Source organism: Ailuropoda melanoleuca, chromosome 16 (assembly GCF_002007445.2).
Source record: "Ailuropoda melanoleuca isolate Jingjing chromosome 16, ASM200744v2, whole genome shotgun sequence".
Lineage (NCBI taxonomy): Eukaryota > Metazoa > Chordata > Mammalia > Carnivora > Ursidae > Ailuropoda > Ailuropoda melanoleuca.
In genome coordinates this window covers 34,304,237-34,318,954 of record NC_048233.1, presented here as the reverse complement: position 1 = coordinate 34,318,954, position 14,718 = coordinate 34,304,237, and the positions used below count along the sequence as shown (strand labels likewise).

General features: G+C 34.2%; 1 protein-coding gene across 5 annotated transcripts in view; it reads left to right on the top strand.

Annotated features, from left to right (window-relative positions):
* ADAMTS20 (ADAM metallopeptidase with thrombospondin type 1 motif 20) overlaps positions 1-14,718 on the top strand; it is a 175,399-nt gene that overhangs the window by 120,003 nt on the left and 40,678 nt on the right. For all 5 annotated transcript variants that reach the window (XM_034645966.1, XM_034645963.1, XM_034645965.1 and 2 more), the window contains one exon: positions 12,183-12,350. In XM_034645966.1, coding sequence (XP_034501857.1) covers positions 12,183-12,350 — 168 coding nt within the window. The remainder of the gene's footprint in view (positions 1-12,182; positions 12,351-14,718) is intronic.

The window sequence follows — 14,718 nt, the reverse complement described above, 5'->3', positions numbered from 1 at the left end:
TGGCTGACTTTTTTTTCTTAGTTTCAAGTTTTTATTTAAATCTCATATGTGACTTTAAAATAAGTTCTCTCGGGGACGCCTGGGTAGCGCAGTCATTAAGCGTTTGCCCTCTGCTCAGGGCGTGATCCCAGCGTTCTTGGATCGAGCCCCACATCAGACTCCTCTGCTGGAAGCCTGCTTCTCCCTCTCCCACTCCCCCTGCTTGTGTTCCCTCGCTAGCTGGCTGTTTCTCTCTGTCAAACAAATAAAAAAAAAATCTTAAAATAAGTTCTCTCAACTTCATGTCACAGGTAAATCAGGAAGCATACTTTACTTGTGTTCATAAAGTAGCTAATAGCCTCCTCCATGACAGGGTGAGCATAGGGCTCTAGAATATACTTCTATAGACAACTCTCCAGTTTGACCTTAATCTTCATTAGTGAACCCAATATCATCGATTATAGTTTTCGAATAGTCTTATTGATGTGACACCTGTACATAGTTAAGAGATGGTGCTAAAATGTTGATGAAGAAAAAGCTATCTCCTGTTGCAGTCTTTCCTACCCCAGAAATAATCTTTAAATCCTGTTTTCTGGTATTTGCCTCCATATTTCCAATTAATAGGCTTTTTCTGCTATTTCTTGTTGCATCAAAAAAATTACCTATTGGCTTCATTTATTAGAGGCTGAGATTATAACTCTCTTATATAGGCCACTAATCCTATCTTCCAGGTAAATTTCAGTTAATTTCAGTGTCTGTACTGTCATGCATTGCTCCTTTTTATACAACTCTTTAATTTTCCTGGAGTTAATAGCTTTGTTTTTTAAAATTGCTTAGTTTTTTAAATGTCCAACCACTAGTGTTTCTCTCGAGTGCCTGAACAGGTATGTAAAATCTCCATGAACATTTTTTCTTAAGTGCCCAGATATTTCCTCTCTCCTAGGTGCTTTGTAGACAGACACCCTCCTCCAAAATCTTCCTTCTCTGACCTGGCCTGGATGAACTTAACCTTGTTGTCCCATTCTCTCATCCTGTGAAAGTCTTTTTGCTCATCTTCAACTTGGATGACATTTTCTTGCATCAGATATTTCTTTTTAAAATTTCTTCTCTCAAACACTTTAACACATCTTCTGAAAAAAAGAAAAACAGGAGATAACATTTTTCCATCTTGAAAACCTGAAAAGGTCTTTAATCAATCCTTGTATTTGATTAATAATTTGGATAGGTATAGAATTCTAGTTTGAGAATAATTTCCCTCAATTTTTTCTATATTTTTTATTGAAGTATAATTAGCATACAGTGTTATATTAATTTCTGGTATGCAATATAATTCAATAATGCCATACATTACTGAGTGCTCATAACAATAAATGTACTCTTAATCCTTTTTACCTATTTCACTCATCTCCCTACCCACTGCCTTTCTGGCAACCACCACTTCTCTGTATTTGAGTGTTTTTTGTCTGCTTTTTCTTTGTTCATAAATTCCACATATGAGTGAAATCATATGGTATTTGTCTTTCTGTCTGACTTATTGCACTTAGCATTACACCCTCTGGGTTCATCCATGTTGCTGCAAATGCAAGATCTCATTCATTTTTATAGCTGAGTAACATTCCATTGTATATATACACAACATCTTTATCCATTCATCTGTGGATGGACACTTGGATTGCTTCCATATCTTGGCTATTGTAAATAATGCTTCAGTAAACATAGGGGTGCATACATCTTTTTAAATTAGTGTGCTATACTTCTCTGTGACTTGTTTATTTTGTAATTGGAAGTTAGTACCTCTTAATCCCCTTTGTCTCTTTCACCCATCTCCCACTCACTTCCCCTCTGGCAACTACCATTTTGTTCTGTATATTTAAAAGTCTGGTGTGGGGTGGTTGTTTTTTTTTCTTCACCTTTTTATCTTTCTTTGTTTCTTAAATTCCACATGAGGGAAATAAAAAAGTTTCCCTTAGAATATTTTAGACATTATCTTCCAGCATTTTGACCTATTTATTGAGAACTCTGGTGATTCTGAATTCTGATCTGTTCGATGTGCCCTTATCTCTCTCTCTATGCTGCTGAAGCTTTTGGTATCTTTATCCCTGTTATTCTAATATCACATGATGAGGCAACTTTGTGTGTTTAAAATTCAGTTTGCTAGTCACTTTTTTAGGCTCTTTCATTAAGGAGAATTATGTTCAGAATTTTTTTTTTATAATTTCTATGCAATGGTTTTCTTTACTGAGCTCGTTCTAGTTGGATATTGGGATTCTTGGATTGATCCTTTAATTCTCTTTATATTCTGCTATCTTTACCATTTGGTTTTACTCAGTGGAAAACTGTCAAAATCTAAACCATCTCCTGAGTTATTTTAGTTATGTTTTTAAGTATCAGAAGCTTTTTCTTGCATTCTGGTTGTTTTGAGGTCATAATATCCTATTCTTGTTTCATCAAACAATATCTACTCTCTTACATTAATTATAGTTTTTGGAGGGGTGATTCTTGATTATCTCTTTAACCTTCATACCTTTTCTTTAAGGTGATGGTGGGAATAGTTTTCTGTTTTTCCTACCAAAGATTTTCTTTAAAAGTTGATGATTTTCTGTAGCTCATTATTATTTAAAAAATAGGCACTAGAAAATTGATTGGAAACTCTGCATTTGGGTAGAGTTTGGTAACTGATTTTCCCTGTAAGTCAATACTTGAAGGTCTGTTCTTTTGGAGACCCAATTTCTTGAAGAAGGACCCTCTAATGCCCTGTCTGTGAGCAAGGGTAATATGGGCAGAGAAACTAAGTAAGGGCCAAGAGTTCAATGTGTAGAATTCCACTATTTTTCCTTCAGCTTTCCCAATTCAAAAGCTCTCCCACACACACATTTAATTTCTGCAGAGAAGAAGCCTCTGGTCTGGCCAATGAGGAGTGGAAGAGTAGCAGCTCCCCTCCTTGCATCCATTGCTGAGCCTCTGGGCTCTGCAGGTGCAAGTTTGTCTTCCTTCATATTGGTCGTCTTCATTCCTTTTATCCTCTTTAGATCTTCCAAAGTTATTGAAATCTATTTGATACACTCTGTGCGGTGAAAAAAATTGATGAAGGGGAAATGCATACATATGGTCACTCCACCATTTTTAACTGTAACTGGTTAATTTTTTATTTTTATTTATTTATTTTTTTAAAAGATTTTATTTATTTATTTGACAGAGAGCCAGCAAGAGAGGGAACACAAGCAGGGGGAGTGGGAGAGGAAGAAGCAGGGTCATAGCGGAGGAGCCTGATGTGGGGCTCGATCCCAGAACGCTGGGATCACGCCCTGAGCCGAAGGCAGATGCTTAACCGCTGTGCCACCCAGGCGCCCCATAACTGGTTAATTTTTTAAAACAGATGTCTATTTGCCTTCCCTTCCAGTTTCTCTTATGCCCACTGTGACTATAATTTAAGTTGTATCTGATGTGTTTTTCAGTATCCAGGTAAGCAGAGTTTTTTGTTTTGTTTTGTTTTGTTGTTTTTTGTTTTGTTTTTTTCGGGATAACAAGATAGGCTCTTACTGGAATTCCATTGGAGTGATTACCCTCCTATCTCACCATTGAATGAAATCTGTATGAACCTTGAAAAATCCCTATGTTCCACTCAAGTGTTTCAGAGAGAAATCCATGTCATTGATTGTATTTTCACCATTTTATATTTCCTCAGGATTAGGAAAGGAAGAAAAGGGGGAATCGAAGGTTCATATGCATTTAAAGAATTGCATCAAGCACTGTTTTAGGTTATTCATATGTTACCCTTTAATCTCACAACTACCCTAAGATAGGTATTATTCCACTCTCTGATGAGATAACTGAAGGTCAGTAAGGTTAAGCATCTAGCCCAAGGTTGCTCAACTACTGACAATGGAGATTCAAATGTAGGTGTCTGATTCCAAATCCCATGCCCTTTTATTCTGTTGTCTACTTGGCAATTTTAAAAACCATGAAACCCCACCTGAAATTTGACATAAAGAATTCATTTTTAATCTAATTAGGATAATTTTGAAATTAGCTTAAATTCATTGAAATTAATCCCTAAAATATTCTTGCATCACAACTATTATTACATATGATCAATAGACAAATACGTTCAATGGATATTGTTCTTTTAATTTCAACTCTGACTTTGTCTTATCAAGCATTCATAGATCTCATTTTTTACTTCTCATCTGAGAATTCTCGTACATATTCCTTTTCAGACCTTTATAACCCTACTTGAAAACAAACTACTTGGCTTTATCTCTGTTAACTCCCACAGCTAACACAAAAACATTTGTAGAAACTTGAAATGGTAAATCCTGCTATTCTGCAGGCACTTGATTTTAAGAATTTTGTAAATGTTACCATAGTAATGCCTTAAAAGTCCTTATTTCTTTAAAGGTATGCTTTAGTTATTTTTCTGATCTTTTTACTTTTTTTTCTTTTTTTGGTCTACCCACACTGAATAGTTTTCTACTTTGTTCCATCCAGGGAGGCAGATGCTCATGATTCTGGATGTAGGCTCCCAGGGGATTCCATTCATCATGGAATGTGCCATATGGTCTTACAAAAGTAACACCCCAGTTGTGATTTGTGAGTAAACTTACAATAATGGCCCCAAAAGAATTATTGAAATTAGTCAAGATTTCTATTATTCTCATATTGACAATACCATTTTTTCCTGTTACCATATAATTGCAAAGATTTGTTACTCAATGAGCCAATAAAAACTCTAAACAGGAACTCTTTAGATGAGTTCCACTTGCTAAACAGATTTTATGGAACAGTCTGAAATGTTCCTTATCCCTTTATAGTACATACAAACTATAAGAAAGCTAAAAGAATAAATTATAATACTTAAACTAATGATAGTTCTTCCTATTTCTTTTGCTACAGATAGTGTTTATATTTTGAATTAGAATTACATTTACTATTCCATATAACAAAATTAACCTGAGTTTAACTTTGACCTGTTTGTAGTGATTGTTCATCTTATTATTAAAGAAAACTAATCCAATAATTGAGTATTCTAGTTATCTTTCACTGAGGTGATTTTTCATTCTGATTTTCTAATATTTTATGTGTAGAAAATACTATATGATAAGTAAAAATTTCTCTAATGTACTTGCCTTAATTATTGCAACTTTACTTCAGGTTTTATATTTGAAAGTGAAAATAATCACAAAACTTTTCCAAAGTCATAATTTAAAAAATATTACCAATTATCTTATAATAAATTATGTTTAGTACTTCCAATTGAGTTAGCCAAATTAATTACACATGAGGTAATCATATTAGCTTAGAACTGTAAATTCATTGTGTACATTAATATATACATATATACAATATACATATATATTTGGAAGTAACATTTTAGAACATGAAATAGAAATTAAAACGTTATAATTAGCACAACGATGTGAATGTAAAGAAAGTTTGCTATTATATTTGTTAATAATATATTTCTTTTCCCTTTCAGTTGGGACTCAAAACATTTTTGCAAATGAATCTGACTTTAAAAAATGTTAAGTGTCTGAAATTGCAAATTTTCAATTACAGGCAATGCAATAGAATATGAACTATTTCAGTAGTGATTATTTTTAAGACCAAATGCTGTCTTGGTTTATTAAAGCTGCATAGTCAAAGAATGTCTGTAACAGGTTAAAAAGAATTTTCAAACTCCACTTAACTCTAAGTATAACCTTTCAGGAAATACTATGAATAGGGTTCCTGTTGATAGATTTAGTATCTTACTTTTTAGTGCACATATGCATTGAATTAAAGGAACAGTAGCAGTACTATTTTGCAGAGTTAACATCCTACTCTTAATATGCATATTTTGTCATTTTTTGTTTAAACACAGGAATACCCTATTCTAGCATATTCTGGCTATTTATTCTAACCATGTTAATGTTTTACTTCTTTAATAACTGAGGAGAGCTCAATTGAAAATAGTGTTCCACCAATGTGGGGAATGCCCCTTATTACTGAGTTATCGTATAAAACTCATATCTAAGATTTTACTATAATTGGGCTCTTAGATATGTGGGTGTTACTGGCTTGCTGAGGATTTCAAAAAACATGCTGTTTCTGGGGTACAGATGCAGCCTCTTATTTTATTTAGAGAATATTACAGGCTTCTTAAAAATCAAAAAGGATAAAACATACATGCATGAATGCACACACACAAGTGTTTTATTCCACAAAATATCTAATTTATGGTCTGTCTTGATCTGAAACTATCATTTCCTTATTATATCATTTCATAAATCTTGTTTTGTGATAATGTTATAAAGACATTTAACATATAATCACCAAAACATTAAAAAAATTCTCTTGCAAAGTAGCTATGGTCAAAATTTTCCATTAAAAATTTTAACTTTACTACAGAAGCATAACATAGTCCAGTTTTGAAAAAGATCAAAATAAAGATAAATAATACATGTCCCTATATTGAGAAATTCATTGATTGTTTTGGAATTGTCACTTAAGGCTAAGGAAAACACAACAAATTCAAACTATTTCAAGAGACACTCCAATACCTGATTATATTTTAGCTCTAATTGTGTTTAAGTCAAAACCGCTCCATTTTATACATTATAATTTGATGCTTCTTCAGTTGCACTTAATGGGAATGATTTCTGGTTTGTAATAAAGCGTATTTGGATTTAGATTTGTAATGGGTATGATTTCATTTCTGTGTGTTTAGCTCTTCTAAAACAAAAAGATTGTGTGAACAATTTTGTCACCTGGTAGTGGGTTTTCCTTGTTCGTATGAGGAAATTAGCAAATACCTGCCATACAGTAAGCAATTGGATAGCTATGACACCCAGCCATATGGCTGTGAGTTTTTACATTTTCAGCAGATAACTAACAGATGATATGATATCTAGAAATATAGAAAAAATTCACTTCATCTAATTTTTTTCCAGTTTTATTGAGATGTAATTGACATACATCCCTGTGTAAGTTTAAGGTCTACAGCATAATGGTTTGACTTATATTATGAAATGATCATTGGCATAAGTTTGGTTAGCATCCATCTCATATAGATATAATAAAAAAGGCAAAAAAATTCCTCGTGATCTCTTAGAATTTACTCTCAACAATTTCCTGTATATATTATGACAGTGTTAACTATAGTCATCATACTACACATTACATCCCTAGTACTTCTCAAGTTTGTACCTTTGATCACCTTTCTCCAGTTTCCCCCTCAACTCCCCCCACCTCTGGTAACCACAAATGTGATCTCTGAGTTGTTTTTTATTGAAGACTCCACATATAAGTGAGATCATACGGTATTTCTCTTTCTCTGACTTATTAGCATGATGCCCCCATGGCCCATCTATGTTGTTGCAAATAGCAGGATTTTCTCCAGTTTTATGGCAGAATAACATTCCATAGTATATATGTATACCACAGCTTCTTTATCCATTTATCAATTGATGGACCTAGGTTGTTTCCGTGTCTTGCCTTTTTAAAGTAATGCTGCTATGAACGTAGGGGTGCAGATATCTTTTCAAATTTGTGTTTTCATTTCCTTTGGATAAATTCTCAAGAAATGACTGGCTCATATGGTAGTTCTATTTTTAATTTTTTGAGGATCCTCTGTACTATTTTCCATAGTGGTTGTAACAGTTTACAATCTCACCAGCAGTGTACAAGGATTCCCTTTCTCCACATCATCACTGGCATTAATTATCTCATTTTAAAAAAAATTTTTTTTAAAGATTTTATTTATTTATTCGACAGAGATAGAGACAGCCAGCAAGAGAGGGAACACAAGCAGGGGGAGTGGGAGAGGAAGAAGCAGGCTCATAGCAGAGGAGCCTGATGTGGGGCTCGATCCCATAACACCGGGATCACGCCCTCAGCTGAAGGCAGAAGCTCAACCGCTGTGCCACCCAGGCGCCCCTAATTATCTCATTTTTTTGATGATGGTAATCCTAACAGGTGTGAGGTGATATCTCATTGTGGTTTTGACTTGCATTTCCCTGATGATTAATGATGTTGAGCATCTTTTCATGCACCCGATGGTGATGTTTTCCATTTCCTAGAACTGGAGCTAAATAAACTTCATTGCCCTATATTGTTTAACAATTGAAGTGTCTAGAATCAACATCTTTCACAAACTGTCAATTGATTCACTCTTCTGTGATATCGTTAACAAACTAAAGAATCCGCACCTTGAATATCAAAAGTAATCTTATTCTGGAATTACGTATAACTTTAAAAACTTGAATAGACTAGTTCCAAAGCTAACCATATTAGAATGATTAATTCCAAAATTCCATCTTGGAATCGAAAGTGCCATCCAACCTGCACAATTCTGGAGATTCTATTGCATTTTTAGGGCTTGCAAATTCTACATTTGTTTTAAATGTTTTCTTTTCCTTACATAGACATTTGTCTTTACCTAATTTATAGGAATCGTCAGTTCAGGTTACTTGTATTTAATGTTGCTACTTCTGAAGTGGATTGTACCCTATATCTACTGTTCCATGGTACTCATGAAACTATATCTCAAAATTTAAGGCTCTGTCAACTAAGGACAATAAGGGTGATTTTTTTTTTTTTTTAAAGATTTTATTTATTTATTCGACAGAGATNATAGAGACAGCCAGCGAGAGAGGGAACACAAGCAGGGGGAGTGGGAGAGGAAGAAGCAGGCTCATAGCGGAGGAGCCTGATGTGGGGCTCGATCCCATAACGCCGGGATCACGCCCTGAGCCGAAGGCAGACGCTTAACAGCAGTGCCACCCAGGCGCCCCAATAAGGGTGATTTTTAAGAGCTCTTTTGACAAGAATGCTGGAACATATACAGTGTTAATAAAATCTTAAAGCAGTAGGATCGTATCAGGAATATAAAATAGAGACAAAACAAAACAAAACAAAAATTGCTGGAGTGCCAGAGAAAAGAATTTTTTGTGGTATCTTTACAACTCAGAACGTACTGTGGTTTGAGAAAAAGGTAGCATTTCACTACTTATTTACTTCATGACTACCTCATGCCAACTAAAACATTATTCTTTGCATAACATGTTCTCTTTTACTTAAATCCTCACATGGAATTCATCGGACATGATAAAATAATGTATTTACTCCTCTTCAAAACTTGAGGAAAAAAGCTCTACTTTAAAAGTATGACCAAGCATAATTTATTTTGCAGTTCTTTGATTTTGTACTTTTTGTCTTAGAGAAACTTTGTGTTTATAAACCAATAAATACATTTCAAGGAATTTAAAATGTTTTAATAAATCACTTTAGAGTTTAACAAAAACAAATAAATGCTTACACCAAGGATCAACATCAATTAATCAGCCAATATTTACTGTACCTGCCATTTTGTGGGTGATGTGGGTAATCTCTAAAAGGTCCTTGACCTCCAGAAGTCTGGGTAGATAAAGCATGTGACAAAAGTAGAAAATGATGAAATACTAAAAAACAGAGTGAGACTCAGAAAAATTCAGAGAAGTGAAAGATTGATATGTATTTACCTTAGATGTGGAGCTGACTTAGAGCTTTAAGGATAAGTCACATTTGGAAAGCACCAGGGGAAGTGATTAGTTGAGGTAAAAGGAAACAACATGAATTAAGCATTCTTGTTGAGTGAATACAACATATGCCTAAGTAGAGCAACACTGCATGTTGAAAAGTAACAGAATGTAAGGTCAGAAAAGTATGTTGACTGAAATTTAGTGGATCAAGAAAACAAGAAGATAAGTTTTTATTTACTATTAAAGATAATAGAGAGCCATTGTCAGTTTTTGAGCAAAAAAAATGTTTAAAATTATGTTTAATAATAGTCTTGGTTAAAGATTAGAATAATAAGAGAAAGAAGATCTTGAGTTAGAGTAGGAGACACTATTCAGTCTTGTGAAGAATAATCTTGACTTTGACACAGTACTACAATGTGTGAGCTTACATTCCATTCATAGATATTGCTCATAGGGGAAATATATTGCTGAATTCTAAAGGAGGATATTCAGTATCCCCTCTTATATTACATAGTTTTGTAAATGAATTGGTCATTCTTATCAGAAATACCAATAATTTACTGCATACTTACTGTGTGATACTTGGATTCTTGGCACTGTTAGAACTCTGAGAATTATACAAAACAGGCATGTGGGCAATGTCTAGATAAGGATATTAAACAAATATATGACCATCCATCTTTTCCATCAACAAGTCTACTTCTTCAAAACTGAGTTTAAATGTCACCTTCTCCTTGAGTACTTACCAACTGCCCAGAAAGGAGTGGCTATTTTTCAGAATTCCTTAAATTCATAATTCTTATTGTATTATTTTAATGGTCTTTATGTCTTGTGTTTTTTCTTGATTTTTCTTGGGTTTAATATTATCTAGGATCTAGTTTGGTATTCATCCAATCAGTAGTATGTGTCATTTAGATTATAAGCACTTTGAGAATACATCAAGGGCAAAAACAAGAGATGTTTAATGAATCTGCAACGCTTGGTATATGGTAGAAACTCAATAATATTCATAGAATGAATAAGATACTAAATATTTTTACATCTTCCATGAGAACAACTGTGTTGATCTTAAATATTCACAGTAATGCTTACTTTTTAAAAGAGGCTAACAGGGGAGTAATGAGCTTTCTTCTGTTCTAAAGAGCCTAAAGTTTAGAAAAAATAATATATACCTAAGGAGAAAACCATTTTTTCCATGTGTGAACATGTACATGTACTACTTGATGATATATGTTTGATACTCAATAATATGTGATGTTTTTGGTGTAAAACATGCCATATCTTTGAAAAATAGACAGTGAAGACAAGAAACTGAGAAGTACCCAAGTCAGGAAGAGTAGACATATAGGTAGATCCAAAAGAGAAGGTCAATAGGAAAGAATGCATACTTACTACAAGTTATAAAGATCCCTTAGAGATTTTCACAGAGTTAAGTATGTTCTAAGTGACATGTAAGGCTGTGTTAAAGGGAACATTTTGGATATGCTAATAATATCTTAATAGTCAAGGCACTGTATTAAATTAATTATCTACACAAATGAAATATAGTATTGTAGATAATATAAAAAGATAAATTATCCCCAACTATTTTTTAATTTAAAATATTTTAATCATCTAATAGTTTGTATTAGTCTAACAGTCTTTGAACTGATAGATAAAATGCATAATATATTATCTAATGCTCTCTGAACTCAGTATACGTTTCTAAATGAAACCATATGTGAACAGCTGTCTCAGAGGTATGAGAGGAGTTGTCTGGAATCCATGTCTTTGTTTAAGTTTTCCCTGGTACATATATCACGCTGAAAATTGCTGATGTCCTGAGACTATATAAAGGACAACAGAAGAGGAAGATAATATTTACTGAGCATGCACCACATGTAACAGGACTGGATTAGACCTTTCATATTCTTGATCTTATTTTCATAATAAACCTGTAGTATTGGTGTCATTATCTCCATTTTGTAAGTGAGGAAATGGAGTCTTGGACAGGTGATGAAATTTGCCTGGAGTTGCGCAAGTAGTAAGAGGCAGACCTGGTGTTCAATACCAGAACCGAAGCTCTTCCACTACATTGCCCTGACCTCACTCTTTAAATGGCAACGGGCTGAAACATGAAGTCAAATTATTATTTCACTTATATCTTTACATAGATTTTATATTTTTTTAACTGAGTATATTGGCGGGTTGATGGTACAGAGATATTTTCCCAGACTAATGCAAAAAACAAAGCTGAACTGAATTGCTCTTAAAAAAATGATTTTTCTCCTTTCTCCATCCCTGCATTGAGAAATCATTGCCTTTTTTTTTTTATCATCCGAAGTATACTTTGCAGTGTGGGAAACATGGGGTTAAAAATAGAATAAGTGGTAACTGTACAAAATTAAAATTAAATCATCATGTGTGATAACAGGAGTTAGCTGCAGATAGTCTTTACCCTTAAAAGATCTAAAACATTTATGTGCCAGAAGAATGCCTGGTATACTGTAGTCAATCAGTACTTTTTATGGAATTAATAGATACCTTATGGTATCAACATCTATTGATGGTCCAGGGCAGATGGACAGATTATAAATTCTAATTAGAAAAATCAAAAGTATACCTTAATGATAACATCAAAGAAATGATGTTTTGATTCTTCGTTTTGTACATTTTGAAGATAAATTAGTCAAGATAAAATTAAGTGTATTTGTGTTTATTTTCTAGTGCTCAGCTTCTTGTGGTAAAGGTTTAAAGTACCGTGAGGTGCTTTGCATTGACCAATTCCAAGGGAAATTAGAAGAAAAATATTGCAGTCATCTACAGAAACCTCGAACTCACAAAGCTTGTAGATCTGTCAGATGCCCTTCATGGAAAGCCAATAGATGGAAGGAGGTACGTGCTATATTTTATAATTATAAATGTAGTTTTGCATTTAAAAAGAAAATCTCAAGTTTGCTTCAATAACCTTGAAGGTTTTACTCCACTAAAATGTGTCTTATTCTGTTACACATTTTTTTGCACTATGCTCTTAATTAATAATGTACAGTTGTGAAGTCTATAGTTAAATAACAAATTAGTTTATTTTTGGTGGCTGTAAACTTTACAAGAAATTCTGTTACTGAATACCAGGGGCAGGGGGTTACTGATAATCATAGTATTATTCCAGGTAGTCTACTTGCTCATGCTTTAGCAAAGGCTATGATCTAAAAGATTTCCCATTAACTTAATTTATTTCATAAATGCCACTACTACCTACTAAGTTGTTCAAGAAAGAAACACTGTGTCATTCTGTCTCTTTCTCCCTCGATCTTGTAGTCAGTCACTCAACAGGTTCTTCCAGTTCTCCTCCAAAGTAACTCTTGAATCTCCGTGCAAACCCTCCAGTCTAGTTCATCACCATTCCTGGGTGTATGATATCCTCCCTATATGTATTTTTGCCATTATTTACTTGCATATACTGTGAGCTCTAGAATAGCTCAAATATCCTTGTATCTCTTACTATCTTCTGTGATTGGCCATTGTCTCCATGGTCAGTCTACAACCTAACCCATGCCTACTTCTTCAGCATTGTCTTGGGCCACTGAATCTCAAGGATAATGAATAACTTGTTCACTAAGCACCTAAATTAGTATCTAGCTGAATACTTCTTATCTTGAATATTGTGATTTGGTTGTAAAAAAAACACTTTCCAACTCTTAATTTATATATTTGTTATATTGTGGTTTTTTGCTTAAGGTCAGGGTTTGCCTTACTTTATCTGGACCACGATGTGCCAGAATTATGGCAAAGTGGGTTTCTCCCAATAGTGAAACACTGTAAAGTCACTGAACCCAGCTTGTGTCAGAGACTTCCTAATTCTGACATCAGCCGGGAAGCACGGGGGGATGGGTGTGGAAGTGAAAGAGACTTTTTCTTCTTGGCCACCATCATTCCTGTTGATTCGCCAGGATTCCCTTGTGGTTGTGCAGCTGCTGCAGCTGCTGTGGTCGGTATTCACGAGGGATGGTCTCTTACCCTTGACCTCCAGCCCTGTAAGAGCGAGTCAATCATCAGTGCTGACAAATTGGCCTTGGCTTACCATCAAGTATGAAATTATGTAAGACTCACTTAGATGAACCTATTTAAGGGGTTTCTAAGATACAGATATGAATATTCAAAGACTATAAAATACACAGATGCTTTTGTACAGAGTCTGCTTTCTTCTCTTTGAATTGGTTTTCCTTGTCATAGAAATTAGCTTCATACACCCACACAGCCCTCAAATCTCTGCCAGAAACAAATGACCATTTGTGAAGTTGTTGGCTTTTGATTTATTCTATAAAAAGTACCCACATGAAGTTAACAATTGCAGGCTGTCACTGCACTACATGTAATAATATATTCAGCAGAAGTGTAATTTCAGAGGTAGTTACGAGATAATCACTGGTTGCTACTTTGTTCTGACTGTATAAATTGTAACATTGCTTTAGTATAATCACTCACTATAAAATAATTTCATTTTATTACTATTTTACATTATACCTCAAATGGAAAGACTCATTTAGCAAATTGTGACCACAGAGGTGCTCAAATGAGTTTTGAAGTAATACTCTTCATTTGGTATTTGAGATCATTTTTCAATGAAAGGATTTAGTAATGCATTTTTGTGACTGCTGCTATACAGAAACAGACATTAGTATACACAGCCATTTGTCCTCTGGCTCCAGATGTATACCTTTAGAGGAAAAGGGAATACTAGAATCATTTAAAAAGAAAAAAAAATTCCCCCCACTTTCTGAAACCGAAAGGTTTTTTGTTTTGCTTTTTTAAAAAAAAAAACTTAATTTTACCTATTTGGGAATACTAGCTTTGCTTGTATATTCAAGTTTTTAAGGCTAGCATGGGGCTAGAGTCCTCATTGTCTTGTGGTCCATCTACTTAGTTCAGTACCATCCAAATATAGTTTTTATGCTCAGGAAAAAAAAGTCTAGAATTCTTGCCTCCCCTTGATCATGACAAATCTGCTGGACAACTTAGGAAGATGCCCTAAAGAATCTCACTTAACCCTGTTGCATCTAGAGTCGCCTGATACCAACCACTTGCCTGGTTCCCCTTCTCTGAGACCCATCATTTTCTTTTTACGTGTTTAAGATCAGAGCTGGAACCAAAGGTGATAGAAGTTCCAAAATCTCACAAATTTATTAGCTAGTGCCCACTTCTCCCAAAGCCCCTGAAAAATATTTTTTGAAACTATATGCTAAATGTTAGCATTTTAAGTGAT